At 51.4% G+C, this 14,630-nt stretch overlaps 1 protein-coding gene across 1 annotated transcript; it reads right to left on the minus strand.

Annotated features, from left to right (window-relative positions):
- Positions 1 to 602: 602 nt before the first annotated feature.
- On the minus strand, positions 603 to 4,843 carry IRX4 (iroquois homeobox 4). Its single transcript, XM_068396980.1, has 5 exons — positions 4,799 to 4,843; positions 3,682 to 3,933; positions 2,825 to 2,931; positions 1,567 to 1,889; positions 603 to 1,351 (listed from the first exon to the last, which is right to left on the minus strand). Exons 1-5 carry the CDS (start codon positions 4,841 to 4,843, stop codon positions 603 to 605), a joined length of 1,476 nt encoding a protein of 491 aa, XP_068253081.1.
- Positions 4,844 to 14,630: the final 9,787 nt, after the last annotated feature.

Consider the following 14,630-nt stretch of genomic DNA (forward strand, 5'->3'; position numbering starts at 1 on the left):
CGAAGGGGAATTTTGTAAACCTAAAAAGGTGTTTGTTGCGCAATGCAAAAAGCCACCACTTGTGTTACCTCTGAAACAGACAATTTATTGGAGTGAACATACCTTTTAACATATTCTCTTTTTTTTCTTTTTGTCAAGATAAATGTGTGCAGTAGGTATAAACTTAGTAGAAGTGCTGTTTGTGAATTATATGCTAACAAGGAAATGAGGAGGAAAAACTCTCGAAAAGTCTTTATAACTAATGTCGGCATGCCTTAAATTAAATCTGAAGTAAAATTTCCCGTTTGTAAACTTTTGGATGTAAACTTTTTTAAGTAGGTCTACGCTATCGTACGTGCTTTCTGGACATGGAATTAAATAACTTTCACGACACTGATCCCTTAAAGTCGCAGCCAGGAGAAATTCTTCGGAACAGCAAGGAGCAAAGTCTGTCGTTGAACTGAGCAAACTGAACTTTAAATCCTTGTTTCTGTTGGCTTTTTTTAAAAAAAAAAAAAAGAAAAAGAAAAAGTTTTATATTTAAATTTAAACTCTCGCAAGTCTCTTTTCAGTGTAGCTGACTCTCGAAGCCTTAAAAAGTCTTTTGCCCCTCGGCGGGCCTGTTAGGAACAAAACATTTTGCTTCCTGATTTGGGAAACGCCAGAAACTCTTTGTTCGAGTCCTGGTGGGCCAGGTTGGAGAGCTGCCCCTTGAGCACGTTGGCGCCGTTCCCCACCGCGCGGCCCAAGGCGCCCGTTTCCAGAACGGCTCCTTTGGTGGTAGCCCAGGAAACTGTCGTGTTGCTCAGGGCTTGGTTCAAAGTACTGTGCCTAAACAGGGGGTCGTGAAACACCCCGTCCACCCAGTTCCTGAGGTTGGTGACCGGCGAATTCTGGTGCCTGTCGATGACACTGACCGGGGAGGGGACGGTGGCGGCGGCCGAGCCCCCCGGCCGTTTCAGCATGCAGGAGGGGTACTCGGCCTGGTTGAGGGAGGTGGCGGTGTGCGCCAGGGACCAAATCCTGGGCTTCGCCTCCAACAGCTGCTGCCCCTGCGAGAAGCACATTTTGGACTCGCAGCCGCGCTGCCGGGCGCCGAGCAGCTCGGGGCCGCACTCCGCCGCCGCCGTCTTCAGGCAGCTCCGCGCCCGCTCCGCCGCCGCATCCTCCTCCTCCTCTTCCTCGCCGGCGGCGGCGGCCGGCGGCGGCGGCATCTTGGCGGGGGGCTCGGCGGCCGGCGGCGGGTGGCTGCCGCCCGGGAGCGGGTGCGGGAAGGGCCGCCTCAGCTCGCACTCCGAGCTCTCCGACTCGGCGGCGTCCAAGTCCTCCAGATCGCTGAGCTCCAGCTCCTTCTCCTCCTTGCCCGTGGGCTCTGCGGGGCGGGGGCGGGGGAAGGGACAGCAAAAACAAGACACAAGGTCACTGGCGGCGCCGCGCTGCCCCGCGGCCGCCCCCACCAGCGAGGCCCGCGGCCGCCCCCACTAGTGAGGCCTGCGGCCGCCCCCACCAGCGAGGCCCGCCCCGGGGGCGAGCTGGCGGCCGAGCCCCCGCGGCCGAACCGCTAAGTGCCTGTTTTTAGCAGGGTACCCTCGGCTTTCCCGCTCTTCATGGCCTCTTCCTGCGAACCCTCCTCTTCCTCCTCCTCCTCTTCCTCGTAGGGCCGCTTCTCATCCGAGCACTTGTTACGCGGGGGCCAGGTCATCTTGTTCTCCTTCTTGAGCCGCCGGCGGGCGTTGGCGAACCAGGTGGAGACCTGCGTGAGGGTCATCTTGGTGATGATGGCCAGCATGATCTTCTCGCCCTTGGTGGGGTAGGGGTTCTTGCGGTGCTCCTGCAGCCAGGCCTTCAGCGTGCTGGTCGTCTCTCGGGTGGCGTTTTTCCTCCGCGTCCCACCGTCCATCGTTCCGTACCTGCGGGCACAGAGGAGCACCCGCAGTGTGACACGGAGCCCTCGCCCCTCGCCGACCTGCCCGACGCGGGATGCCCGGGGCCCTAGCACGGACTGCCTGCCTGCGGCACCCCTCCCAGGGTGGGTGGCTGGACCAGAGAGGGGGAAGATGGGCGAGGACTGCTCAGCTTTAAGGGGCGACCTGCCTCGAGAATTCAGGCCGAGGAAGACAGCAAGCAGGAAGGGTTCAGCTAGCAGCAGCACCGGGCAATGCAAATCCCCGCTGTGCGGTGCAGGGGGTGACGGAAAGAGGGGGAAGAAAGCGCCTGCCTTTATTCGCGGTAAAGTCAATGTCAACGTTTCGGGCAGCAGGGAAATCCTAGCAACTTGCAAACGCACAGAAATCCCGCGTTCCTGTTGTTTGATCAGTCCTCCCCAAACAGCATACATCTGGGTGACCCCAGGGTGTAACTGTTAATAGAAATATATTTTCTCTTACTCCTTTTATTAGTAATCTCTCCTACCCTTTTGTTCCTGAAATTGTAGAAACCTAACGCAGATGACTCTGGGCTGCGACTGAATATTTAATGCGTATCTTCCAGGAAAGGTCACGGGCGCCCAATAGCCCTCAGAGCTTGAAATGGTGTGTAAGTGTTTTTGCGCTGGTTTAAAACTAATAAATATACCAGAGATGCCCGGGCGCCTAAGCCTGCCTCCGCGCAGGAAAAAAAGATTTACGGCCCCCGTGGAGAGGGACAGCCCCCCCCCCCGCTCTGCTCCGGGGGGCAGAGGGCCCCGCGCCGGTCTGCCTGCGGGAGAGGGACGTTTCGGTGGGGAAGGGGAGGCGGCATGGCTGGGGCCGGGGGGGAGATGCTGGGCGGCGAGGAGGCAGGTCCGCAGCGGGGCGGGCGCAAGGGGTGGGGATCGCAGGGGTGGGGGGCGTCTGTGTGCGCTTACCTGTCGTACTGGTACTGGCTGAGGGTGTGATCGTAGGGGTAGTAGGCAGCCGCCGGGGCGATGCCCGCATGCGCAGACCCGCTCCCGTCCTTCGCCTCCAAACTGTTCTGCAAGAGACACCCCGCCGCCGCCCTCAGCCCCCGCCGCCCCCGCCGCGGGGGGAGCTCGGGCTCCCGCCCCGGCCCCGCCACCCCCGGGTCTTGCGGGGCGCGGGGGGGGGGCGGTGCGCCGGACCTTCCCGGAGGCCCCTCGGCCGCGGCGGCCAGCGAGATCAATAGAGACGTTAACTGGCGCTGTTACGGTGCCCGGGGAAAAAAGGGGAAAAGAAAAAAAAAAAGAGAAAAAAAGAAAAAAATAAAGGAAAAAAAGGCTGGCTGGGAAGAGCGCATCGGTTTTTGCGAGCCGGGGTCTGCGCCGCCCCAAACCCCCCTCCCGGCCGGGCCCTCCGCACTCCACCTCGTCAGGCGCGACTTTTAATTGCGTTACCGTGAGAACCGTGCCGGGCGGGAATGTTTAATGATCGCGGGGTGGGACGCGCCGTGCTGCGCTTCCGCGCCTGTCGCCAAAAGCGGGCCGGCACGGGGGAGCGCCGTGCGGCTCGGGCCGGGGGGAAGGGCAAGAGAAGAAAGAAGAAGAAAGAAGAAGAAGAAGAAGAAGAAAGAAGAAGAAAGAAGAAGAAAGAAGAAAGAAGAAAGAAGAAAGAAGAAGGAAGAAGAAGAAAGAAGAAGAAAGAAGAAGAAAGAAGAAGAAAGAAGAAGAAAGAAGAAGAAGCAGCGCCCGGTCCCGGCCACCGGGGGATCGCGGGTCCGGCGAACGGTGCGGAGGAGGGCGGGAGCATCCCCGGCGGGGCGGCTTACCAAGGAGTAGAAGGCGGGAGCCTCGGTGCCGTAGGTCACGTAGTTGCCGTAGCCCTGGGGCCCGGGGTAGGGGCCGCCGTAGACCCCCAGGGCGGCGGCGGAGTTGAGCTCGTGGCGGGCGGTGGCGAGCAGGCGGCTCTCGTACACCGGGCAATAGACGGGGGTCTGGGCGGAGGCGGCCGCCCCCGTCTCGGTCAGGGTCCGGCCGCTGGACTCGCAGCAGGTCGTCAGGGAGTTGGTGCTCATCAGGAACTGAAGGGAAAGAGTGGGGCGCTGAGGGCGGGGGAGGGGGGGGGAACTTCCCAAACTGTAACCAAGTTTGGGTTTTTTTTAATCAGATCGCAGCTTTGGGGTGTCACCCTGCTCCCTCCCCTCCCGTAGTTTACTTCAATCGGGGTAAAAACGCTCTGGAGAAACGCAGAAGTGCAAGTATTTTATCAGCTAAAAAAACCCCCCACAACAACAAACAAACGCCCCGTGACTGTGGGCGTTTAATCCTCTGTAATACGTTGCTCCAGCCCTTTGCATTTAAAAACTAACTTTTCTAGGGTCTTCTCACAAGACTGGGTTTACACCAGTTTTCTCTTCTTGCAGCACAATGCTTCCCATCTGCGTTTTTAAACCTTTTTTTCTAAATCACTCATGCATATTTATTTTGACTGCAGATTTGTAGCAGCCACGCACGCATCTGTTATTAACCTTCTGGTTTAGAATATCCCATTATGTTTCTAAGGTCCGCACCTCAGTAATTTCATGTTTAATGGGTAAAATGTGAATTTAATCGTGAAAGAGAAAAAAGCGCTTGTGGGGGCGGGGGGAAAGAGCGGGGGGAGGGGTGTTTGGGGGATCTCTAGCTCCCCTTCTCACCTCCCTCATCTCTGTAATCCTCCCCCACGCATCGCTGTCACCCCCAAACCCCCTAAATCCCGCGTGTTCCTTTCCATTTTAAAATATGTGCGCGAGGTATAACTTGAGCATCTTTGAAACATGTGGAGAGCGCAGCCGGTTTCCCACTCCCGCACGCTCGAAAGGATCGCTGCCGCTCTTAGCCCTGGATGGAAGTAATCAATACGGACTGAAATTCAATCAATTAATGTTGGTAGGCAAAAAGTCTTACCTGGGGTGCAGAGGAGTAAGGGTAGCCAAACTGAGGATATGACATGGTACAGAGGCTCCCAGTTATCTAGAAACAAGGCGAGACGTCTGATCTGCACGCTATTGCAGCCTGGCTCTGCTCTATTGTACCAATTGATTGGTCCCTAGATGCTTATAGGACGAAGCAGAAAACCACATTTAATTTATTTACGTGAAATCTTAAACTTTCTTTATTTTTAACCGAAGCGGGGGGGGAAAGACGTATAGTGATTTTAGGACTTTCCCCTCTACAGCTACGAAACAGAAATAATTGTTAGGTGTGGGCGCCGAGGCTGGCAAACGTGATGGCAGAAATACATACTTTGCACCCACAGAAAAATAAGGGGGGGTGTGATACAAATACATCAGTTCAGACGCACGTTGTTTTCAAAGAGCCGAGCCCCTGACGTCACTCAAAACCTATTCAAATTAACCTTCAAATGAAGTTTAACATTCATTCTCGGGACCCTTTCCTCTGGCGTGGCAAATAGACTCTTCAGCATCCCTCTCAGCCTGCCTAAGGGGAGGGAAAGTTTGGCAAGCTCTCCGGCTGCGGCTACGCCTGCTTGCAACAATTCTATCTATTTCTGCGGGGAAGGGAAGGGAAGGAAATGAATGGTTTCCATCTGATGGATCAATGTTGTATCAGCTAAGATTTCCCCACCACCCTCCTTCATCACTGAAGGGCTGGTAAGCACTTTTAATTAGAAATTAATTAATGAGCAGCTGCTTCTTCCCACCCCACAGTAATAATTAGTCTCAATTACAAACAAGACATATGAAGGGACACACGACTGAGTCTTCATTTAAGATTTAATCAACAGTTAAAATTAGCGCTAACGCTGACAATAAAGCACATGACATGCAATCCTGCTATTTCTTTTCGGCTTTTATTCCAGACGTGTGATTACAGGTAGAAAAACCCTACAAGCGTATTCCGGGGAATGATTGAAAGGACGTGACTTCTCACGTTAAAACGACTTTGATCCCATCGCAAACCTCCGCTGGAAAAGCCAGCCTTTCGCGGGGCGGAGGGCCGTATCCAGCCTGCCTGTGGGCGGGGGGTAAAAGAAGCGTGTGTGGGGAGGGAAATAGGGAAGGGGGGGGGGGTGCACCTCAAATGTGCCAAGTGCTGTTTCTCACCCAAGAGCAAACATCTCTTTCCGGGTGGTTAGGTGGTCCCCCGGGGCTACGGCGAGTGAAGGAGGGCCTGGGAAGGAGTATCGTCTCCGTCAGCCCCTTTACTCCAACCCGCCCCACCGCTTCCATCAGCCTCCCTATCCTCTGGGGGCTGAGACCCCTCCCCCCACACACAAGCAGGCATCATCCCCCTCCCTGCTTCACCCTCGGAGGGGGTAGCGTGGCGGCCGTCGGGGGGGATGCTAGGGCTACCCGCCAGCGGAGGTGGCCCTTCGGAGGTGGCCCCTCCTCTGGCCGGTAGCTCCAGCATCCCCCCGCGACGGCCGGCTACCACCGGGCAAGGGCGAGCAGGTAGACACCGGGCGGGTGGAGGAAGCGGAGGAGTCTCATCCGAGGCTGAAGCTCGGCTGCAGTTGGGAGTTGAACGCTACTCCGTGGTGTGCAGACTTGCTCAGAGAGATTCCTGGGTTCAGACATGTGAATAGCCCCAGGGTCACACTCTAATTAATGATGATGTTCTCTTCTTCTCCCCAGCTGGAAGACTGCCTCCCAGAAACGAATCTGCCCACACTGACAGCTCGATTGAGGGTGATTGATGACTATCTGGAGACCACAGTACACATAATATAATATCTGCTGCGTAATTGCTTTAATTTACAGATGAAAATACTAGTTCTCGGATTGAGTTAGACTATGAGGAGCGGCGTTTTATGGCGCTTTAGAGTGTTTGCAAATAAAAGATATCAGATACAGTACATGCAAATTATCCTGACAGCTCAGTATCTGTAGCCGGGGGAAAGCTATAAAGAACGGGAATCAAATGACATTAATACTTGGTTTTGAATTCTGTATAGATTTGGGGAGGGGAAGAAAGTGCCTATTCTTTCCTCACCTGAAATGCTAATACCTTCTTCTTTCTGGGAATATTAATCACTGAGCCATTGGGTTTCTTTTACAGAAACGCTCCTTTATTCCTTCTGCTACCCCGGTGCTGCCAGGCTATAATGATACTTTTAGCTCCTATTTACAAGCAGCTTCTTTCTCTGCGACGGGCTATTGCATTGTTTGGGAAGAAAAGACACCCGGTATTGACACAATGGTCTGCACGCAGCGTTTGGTGCTGCTCGCTCTGCCTCCCGCGCTGATTGCGCTGGGGGATGTTTATTTAAGCCCTGGAGTATAACTCACCGGTGCTGGGGAAGAAAACAGTTGCACTTATCTCAAGAGAGGCTCGGTGTAAAGCACTATAATTAGCTGGGAGAGAGCTAGAGAACTGCCTGGAGAAGTCCTCCCGGTTTTCCAGGCTACAATTTGGGAGATGTCCTGGTGGTGTGGGTTTGTTTTTTTTTTTCTTTCTCCCTTTTGATAATAGTACAGATATCAACTCTGCAGTGGCCCACAGAACACTACAGGTTTTGATATTTAGATGAGTCAATTAAACTTTAAAATACAAGGTGAAATTCAATATTTATAGTCCTTGTCTATTTATATATCACAGTTGTCTTCCACTGCACCATGCAAATACTCTGGTGCCCATTTTTGCACTGAACTTTCCTGTATTAATCATGATGATTATTTGTCATTTTCTTTGCAGCCTGCCAGCTGTACTACTTTACCCCCCCACTTTGTGCCAGTTCCAGTCTGTATTCCCTAGAAAGCAGTCATTTAAAAAACCCCCACCAAAACAAAACAAAGCAACAAAAGACTTAATAACTTAAACACTTAATAACCTTAAATGCTAAAAGCTGACATTACATCTTCCTCCAGCGTTCATATCTTGTTTAACTTACAATCTACAAATAATGGCCCTTTGTTGATAAGAAACTCCACACAATTATATTTCATCTTGAATTTTTGGTGCCAGCGCACAAACATGCAATAAAGCCCCACAATGATTTAAAATAACCTTTGTGGTTCCTGCACATAAACAACGTAACACTGTTCAAATCCAAGCAAAGAGGCTTAATGCTGTGGGCTATATCCTTAAGCATTTGGAAAATGCGAGTCTTTGCTGTGCAATAAAAATTGATCCTTGTCGAAGTCCCTTTCCTGTACAAAGCAGTTAACAGCTTTCGAGAAAGAGAAACACATGCTGCTTTCTCCAAAGTTTGAGCAAGTAAACCCATTGCGATCAATAGCAAATGCTGGCGAGTTCCCCTCCTGTAAGAGCCAGCCTGCACACCCAGGCGAGAAGGTATTTTACAGCCAAAGCCCAACCAGGTCCCTCTCCGAGGGTTTTGTGTTTCTTCTCCGAGAACCTGGAGCCAACATTCATACCAGTTTTATCATAAAAGCATGATAAGAGAAGGAAACGCTGTGATGCTGGAACAGGCCACAGCAGGTAAAACCGAGAACCTCTTCAGGACTAACGCTTTGATGGACATCTTCAGGGACATGATCTAGAGGGAGTTAATGCAGCTACACTTTTACTATCTGCATTTTCATCGCCTCCTCTTTTGGAGGGGTTATTGCCACTCCTGGAAATATTTCAGCGACGGAATTTGCTTATGGGCTAAACCAGATTTTAGCGAGCTCTTTCTGTCGACTTTGCTTTGTTTTCACATTACAGATTTAAAGCAACCTTGACACTGCCTGACAAACGCTGTGAAGCTCTACATGTTGCCCATTTGGGATCTGACATGGAACCGAGGGCAGCCTACAACATTTTCAAGTAGATTAGCTCCCATCGACAGCAAATACGATTGTTTTTTCTGAGCCCATCTGAGGTGTGATTGCATCTCCTCCTGCACTCTGAATCGAGGGACAGCGAGCTGATACTGCCGACCTGCACAAACCTATGCAGTGGCTTGTGATCAGTAGAGCTATGATAACAAACATAACAGTTGCATAAGAAGGCGCAGCTAATTATTTTACTCAGATTACAACTACACGTAAAAATCTGTAGTTCAAAGCTATCCATTTGAATGCTTTCATTTTGTAAGTCTTCAATCCTCTTGGCAAACAATCTAGATTAAAGCAGAAAGGCCTCACATGCTCATTCTGTTCCTTGTATTTATTAACTTTTCCACACTTAAGAGCTAGAGCCGACACAGGCGCTCTCTCACACGCACACACAGACAAAACTTTTCAGCAAGAGAAGCACACGCTGCGACCTGGGCAGCTGCTGTATGGCTAGATGGACCCTCCAACATTTACACCACCTGCCTGGTGCAGAGCATCGCAACTAGGCTTTCACTAGCAAAGCAAAGACTCTGTAAGGTTTCCCTTTCCAGCTCCTGTACCCCCAGTGCCGCAGACTCGTAGGCATTCAAACGCCACCGCCTTTAAGCTGTCTGACAGCAGACAGCTTGAACATACTTCCCTGCGAAGATAAAACTTTTCTACTTGCAAGGTCAAATTCTATGCCGTTTAAAGTTTGCTTTAAAATCCAGAAAGTTTGACTCGATACCTTACCTTAGCGCTCGCTGAATATCACATCCACACCCCCTTCCCAAGAAATAACACAGATATGTTAAAATACATTTGCCCTCTGTCCTAGGTAAAGATTGCATAAAGCCAAATGATTCATCACAGATAGTTTCTCTTCCCTCCAGCAGTTCGTTTTCAGCTGCCTTGCTGCTAAAGCAGACTGCGAAAAGGGGGGGAGGTAAACCCCACCGCTCCCCCCCACCCCCCTTTCGTAGAGAGACACACAGACAAGTATCACCACCAAAACAAGAAGAAAATTTTTACCTGCGATCACGCCAGGCTTCGGCTAAAGCCTCGTAGCGATGGCTGTGCCATGGCAGGGCTCCTCTCCTCTCGTCTGCGCTGGCTGACTTTGCAGGGAGCTACGGAGAACTAACGCAGACATTCCTCAGCGTGTAATACCTGAGCGGAGCGGTACAGTGCCTTCGGTCCCCAGGCGCCACAGCCACTTTACTAACCCCCTGTACCAGAGTGACGTTCAAGTGAACAGCTCCACTGATCACACTCTTTCCTACTGATTAACACTTTCCAACACGACCCGGCACTCCACTTCCAACTTTTCCCTTTTTAAAACAGAAGCAGCCAGCACCGCTTGCTTCCGCGGGTTATAAACGCCGTCTGGGGCGTGGGGGACACCGTAATTAATAGCAGGTTAGTAAAATTAGTGCTGCCACTCCAATTGTTGTCCTTGTTGCCAACAATAATTGCATTGATTCTGGAAGGACACGAATGTCCTCCATTTAACCTAATGATCTGCGGGTTGCACAAGCTGTAAGGCAGCCGTAGCGGTGATTAACTGCGCGCACCTCCAAACTACCATTTATCTCTGCGAGTCACGACCGAAAGGCGCTAAACTTACAGGCAAACTCTCGCTGCCTCTCTCTCGCCGTCTTTGTTTCCCTCCCGTTTGAGGAGGTGGGCTGGGACGCCAGCGCTAGCCCTGCGCGCAGGAGACGGGCACCTGTACCTGTCCACCCATCGCCCTTAGCTTTATTCATAGCCCTGGGGCAGCGCGGCGGAGCCGGACGCCGCTGGGGGCTGCTCGGGCCAGCGGCCCCCGGTCGCGGGGAGGGGGCGAGGGGGAGCGGCGCTGCGGGGCGGCACCCGGCTTCAGGGACCCCGCTCCCGGCAGCGCCCCCGGGACTGGACCCGCTGCCGCCGCCGCCCGCCCTGGGCGCAGCCGCCGGGGCTGCCCGGGCACCGGGGGCTTCCTCCGGGCGGAGGGCAGAGGAGGGGAGGCCGGGTGCCGGCGGCAGCCGCGGGCAGGTCGGGGCAGGAGCGCTCGCTCCCGCTTATCCTGCGCCCTCCCGTCTGTCCGTCCGCCCGTCCCGCCCGGTCCAGCCGGAGGCTGCTGCTGCCGCCGTTCTCTCCCGCGGAGAAGTTATTCGGACCGAGTCTGGGCGAGCTGGCAGCGAGCCCCCGGTCTTAAATGTCTTCCCCGGTGTGTAGCCCCCCTGCACCCCTCACCCCCGGGCTCCAGGACCCGCTCCAGGCTCCTGCCCACCTCCCCGGCAGCCCTGCGGGGGCCTATCGTGTGCCAAGTTTTACAGCGCAGTCGGTACTTTCTTTTCTTAATTGTTTGTTTAGCGCGAAAAGGGACAAATCGGGATTGACAGAAAGGGGAGGAGGGATCAATATCGTTCCTGTTTAAAGGCATAAGCCTGGGCAGACGTCTCAATAAGACAGAGAAGGAAAAGAAGAGAATATTATATCCTACCTAATTAAGTAAAGACAAAGAGGTGTGGGGAGAAAGGTTCAGGAGAGGTGGGGTGGCAATGGGAATTTTTAATCCGGTGTCTTCCCACCGTAACCCCCAAGGCTGAACAATAACGTTAATAGGGAACATCTGTACATCGACAGATTTATTCTTGCCAGGGCTCTTTCATGCCTGTGTCATTTGCGTGGACCCGTGCTCGTAATGTTCGACACACGCCGCACCTTGTTGTGCAATGACAGGGTAAATCTGATGAATGTCGAAACTGGGAAATCCTCTTCTCTTTCTCGTCTCTCCCTCCTCGGATTGCCCTTGCAGCTTCCAAGGCGGGGAAAGCACACGGAGAAAGAAAACGTGAGCCTTCTCCCCATCTGCACTTGTAAACAGAAAGCCAATCATGCAGCCAGCCTTTGCATTTTAAAGCAGAATAACAAACCCACAGCGACGTGGATGCCTGGGTTGCCCGCCCAGCGCTGGCCTGCTTGCCGGGAAGACGAGGGGCATGTGGCTCGGGACAGAGGCACGGCCCCGCTCCCCAAACACCCGGTGGGACTCCTACGCCTTCCCCAAATCACCCGCGAGGGCGGGAGGCGTGTGCGCTGCCCCGATCCGGCCCTGCGGATCTGGGCTTTCCCTTGCATCCCCCGGGGAGGCCCATCCCGCTGGCGCTGCCCCCGGGCTTCTGCCCCGGGCTGCCTCCGAGCCCGGCTGCTCGGCTGCAGGGAAGCGGGGCCAAGGACCCCGGGGGCAGCGCCGTGCCTGCGGGGGGAGGGAGCCGCCTTCCCCCTCCGCCGACCCTGTCCAGCCTCTTGCCGCACGGCTGAGCCCGTGTTTTACAGGGTGGAGTGACATCTCCTCTCCGGCCCAAATGTGCTTCGGGGAACTGGGACCCCACAGGCCCCCTCCGGCCCGCAGTCGCCGTCGGCAGAGCCCAGGAGCGCGGCGGGAGTGAGGGGTGCCCGCGGCCCGGGGGCCCGGGGGGCTGCTGCCCCCCACCTTTCCCGGCGACAGGGCAGCAGCGGGGGAACTACCGTGGGGAGGTTCTTGGGGGCTGCCGGATGCAGCCGCCCCCCCTCACCTTGAAATTCACTACGATGTTCAGGGGCAGGAGGCATCATTCAAAAAGTAATTTTTTATATTAACACCTACCACCAGTAACAGTACGTTACTATGTATCTTTCATAATATAACAGCCTCAGTTCCACGAGATCAACATTTTTTTTAATTATTTCAGCGATGGTTAAAGGAGGTGAGCAGACTCTTGAGTCTGTCTTTTCCAATTTGCTCCCGCTGATCTGCACACCTTGGAAATTGCCACCTTGACCTACGCACCAGAAACCACGGTGGCTTTCTGACAAGAGACCGGCCTAGCCAGGCAGGAGGGTGATCAAACTGAGCAGAGCTGAAATCCCAGTAGACATGCATGCAAGTCAACTATAGTGACCTCAAGGTCACAACCACTAAGGGGACGCAGGTCACCAATAAATCCGGGAAGGTGCTTGCAACCAGAGCCAAAGCTTTTGGGAAGCACTGCCAAAAAATCATGGGTCACAGCCCATGGCTGGAAGGGCATTTGTAGATTTTGCTGGATGCTCATCATGTTATTACAGATTCCCTTTCTCCCTCTCTTTTTTAAAATGATCAATAATACTAAGGTTTCAACAATTTTTAATGTTTAAACTATTAAAATATGTTATTTTCACAGTACAAATGGTGTTGGTCCTGTCTATCCTGGCATTCTTTGCCATTCTTTCCCATTTCTGTGGCTAGATCAATGCCCTCTCTGCTGTGAAAAGACCATCATTAAATGGTATCAAGTGGTTAAAAACCTTAATTTTCCATGTCATTAGACAAACAGCACTGGTGATAGCACCCCGTACTTCCATTCGGAAAGGGAATATCATTTAATTGCCAGTGTCAGATCCTGCAGCACCTTGGCTGTTCTTTGAAGACCTACTTTCTGAGACACCAGATGGGAGAAAACACTAGCTTGATTTCTTTTTTTTGGCCTTTATTTTCCTGTAGAGGTTATTAAATCACACCTAGTCAAGGAATAATATACTAATGCTTGTCTCATAACTCACGCACACTATGAAGGTCCTAGAAACACATTAGCTTAATCATGAAACCTCTGAGATAATTTATGTAACTGGAATAATTTCATAGGAAAGCAAATATAATTCAGAATGTAGTAAATACATGGATAGAAATCAAATTTTCACTGAAACTATTTTTGTCCTATCTGGTTCGGGTGCCAAGTTTTATGCTAGACTCAGAACAACAAGGTTTATCTTAGTGTGCAGGGATCCATACAGGTACTTTTTTTTCCTTTTCTCACATTAAATTCATTATGTGATGTTCAAAAGACTGATACATGTTAGAAAACCTTTAGGCATTTCAGTGTAAAAGGGATGGTTTATTAAAAGGATAGGTTATTACTTTGAACAATGACTTCAGTGTGTACATTTAAATGTGAAATGTTTATCCGGTACTGACCTGCATTGTACTGATCTGTACAACTGTACTTTTATTGATAAATGAGCACCTAAGCTGATAAAACACTTCTTTTCAGATTCTGTGTGATCATGGGTCTTTTGTACTCCACAATGAGATAAGCTTATAATTATTTTTTCAATAATTTTCTGAGCAAGTGTTACCATAATTCCATTTGTGAGCCCATGATTTTGAGAAGACATTTATTCTGTGGTAGAAAAAAGATGTTGATGTGGTTAGAGAAATAGCTAAGGCTGTCTTAGTGTACTAAGTATATAGATGGGTGGAGAGAATTACTTTTTAGGAGGAAAAGAGCATCATTTTAAATGCTTAAAAGCTTAGTCATTTCAACCCTCCTTGAAGACCATGAATAGACAGAAGATACCGAGTGAATCAGTAGCACCAAGTTCTCCTTCATGCACTGCAGCTTTGCCTGAGCGGGGAGGGCAGCGTGAGCCCGCAGACCTTGCCCAGGTGAGCAATGCTACTGAGGTGGAGCTCCAGGGAAGCAATGCAGGAATAAGCTCCTTCCTCCACGTTATACAACTAAAGAGAAGTGGTCTAATCCCACCAATCTTTCCGTGAGTGAGTAGTTCCGTGAAACGCTACTCATAAGTGATCACTCCTTGCTCAAAAGGGATTGCAGAAGAGAACTGTGTGTGCTTCAGAAAACAAAGATGCAAGTAAAGCAGCATTTGTAGGTTTCAGTTAGGGTTATCTTTCAGTGCAGGGTGAACCATCATTTTCTTTCGGCTAATTATTTTCATTAGCTGTTTTAACTTTTCCTGAGAGCTCTTAATAATTGCTTCAGAGCAGAATGTGTAAAACTGAAAATTATTTATGGCACTGATTAGAACTACAGAATACTAATATGGGTAGTCAGGAATAATTTACCATAGCAGGAAAAGCATTATTTAGTTGTTTAATATAGAAGTTTAATTGTGCTTGCATATAATTATCATGTAAATATCACTGTGATCACTTTAAGAGGTTATTTCTAAGTGTGCCAAAATTCTGAAGCAATCTGAAAAGAATTAAT

The sequence above is a fragment of the Nyctibius grandis genome, chromosome 3 (assembly GCF_013368605.1).
Source record: "Nyctibius grandis isolate bNycGra1 chromosome 3, bNycGra1.pri, whole genome shotgun sequence".
Classification (NCBI taxonomy): domain Eukaryota; kingdom Metazoa; phylum Chordata; class Aves; order Nyctibiiformes; family Nyctibiidae; genus Nyctibius; species Nyctibius grandis.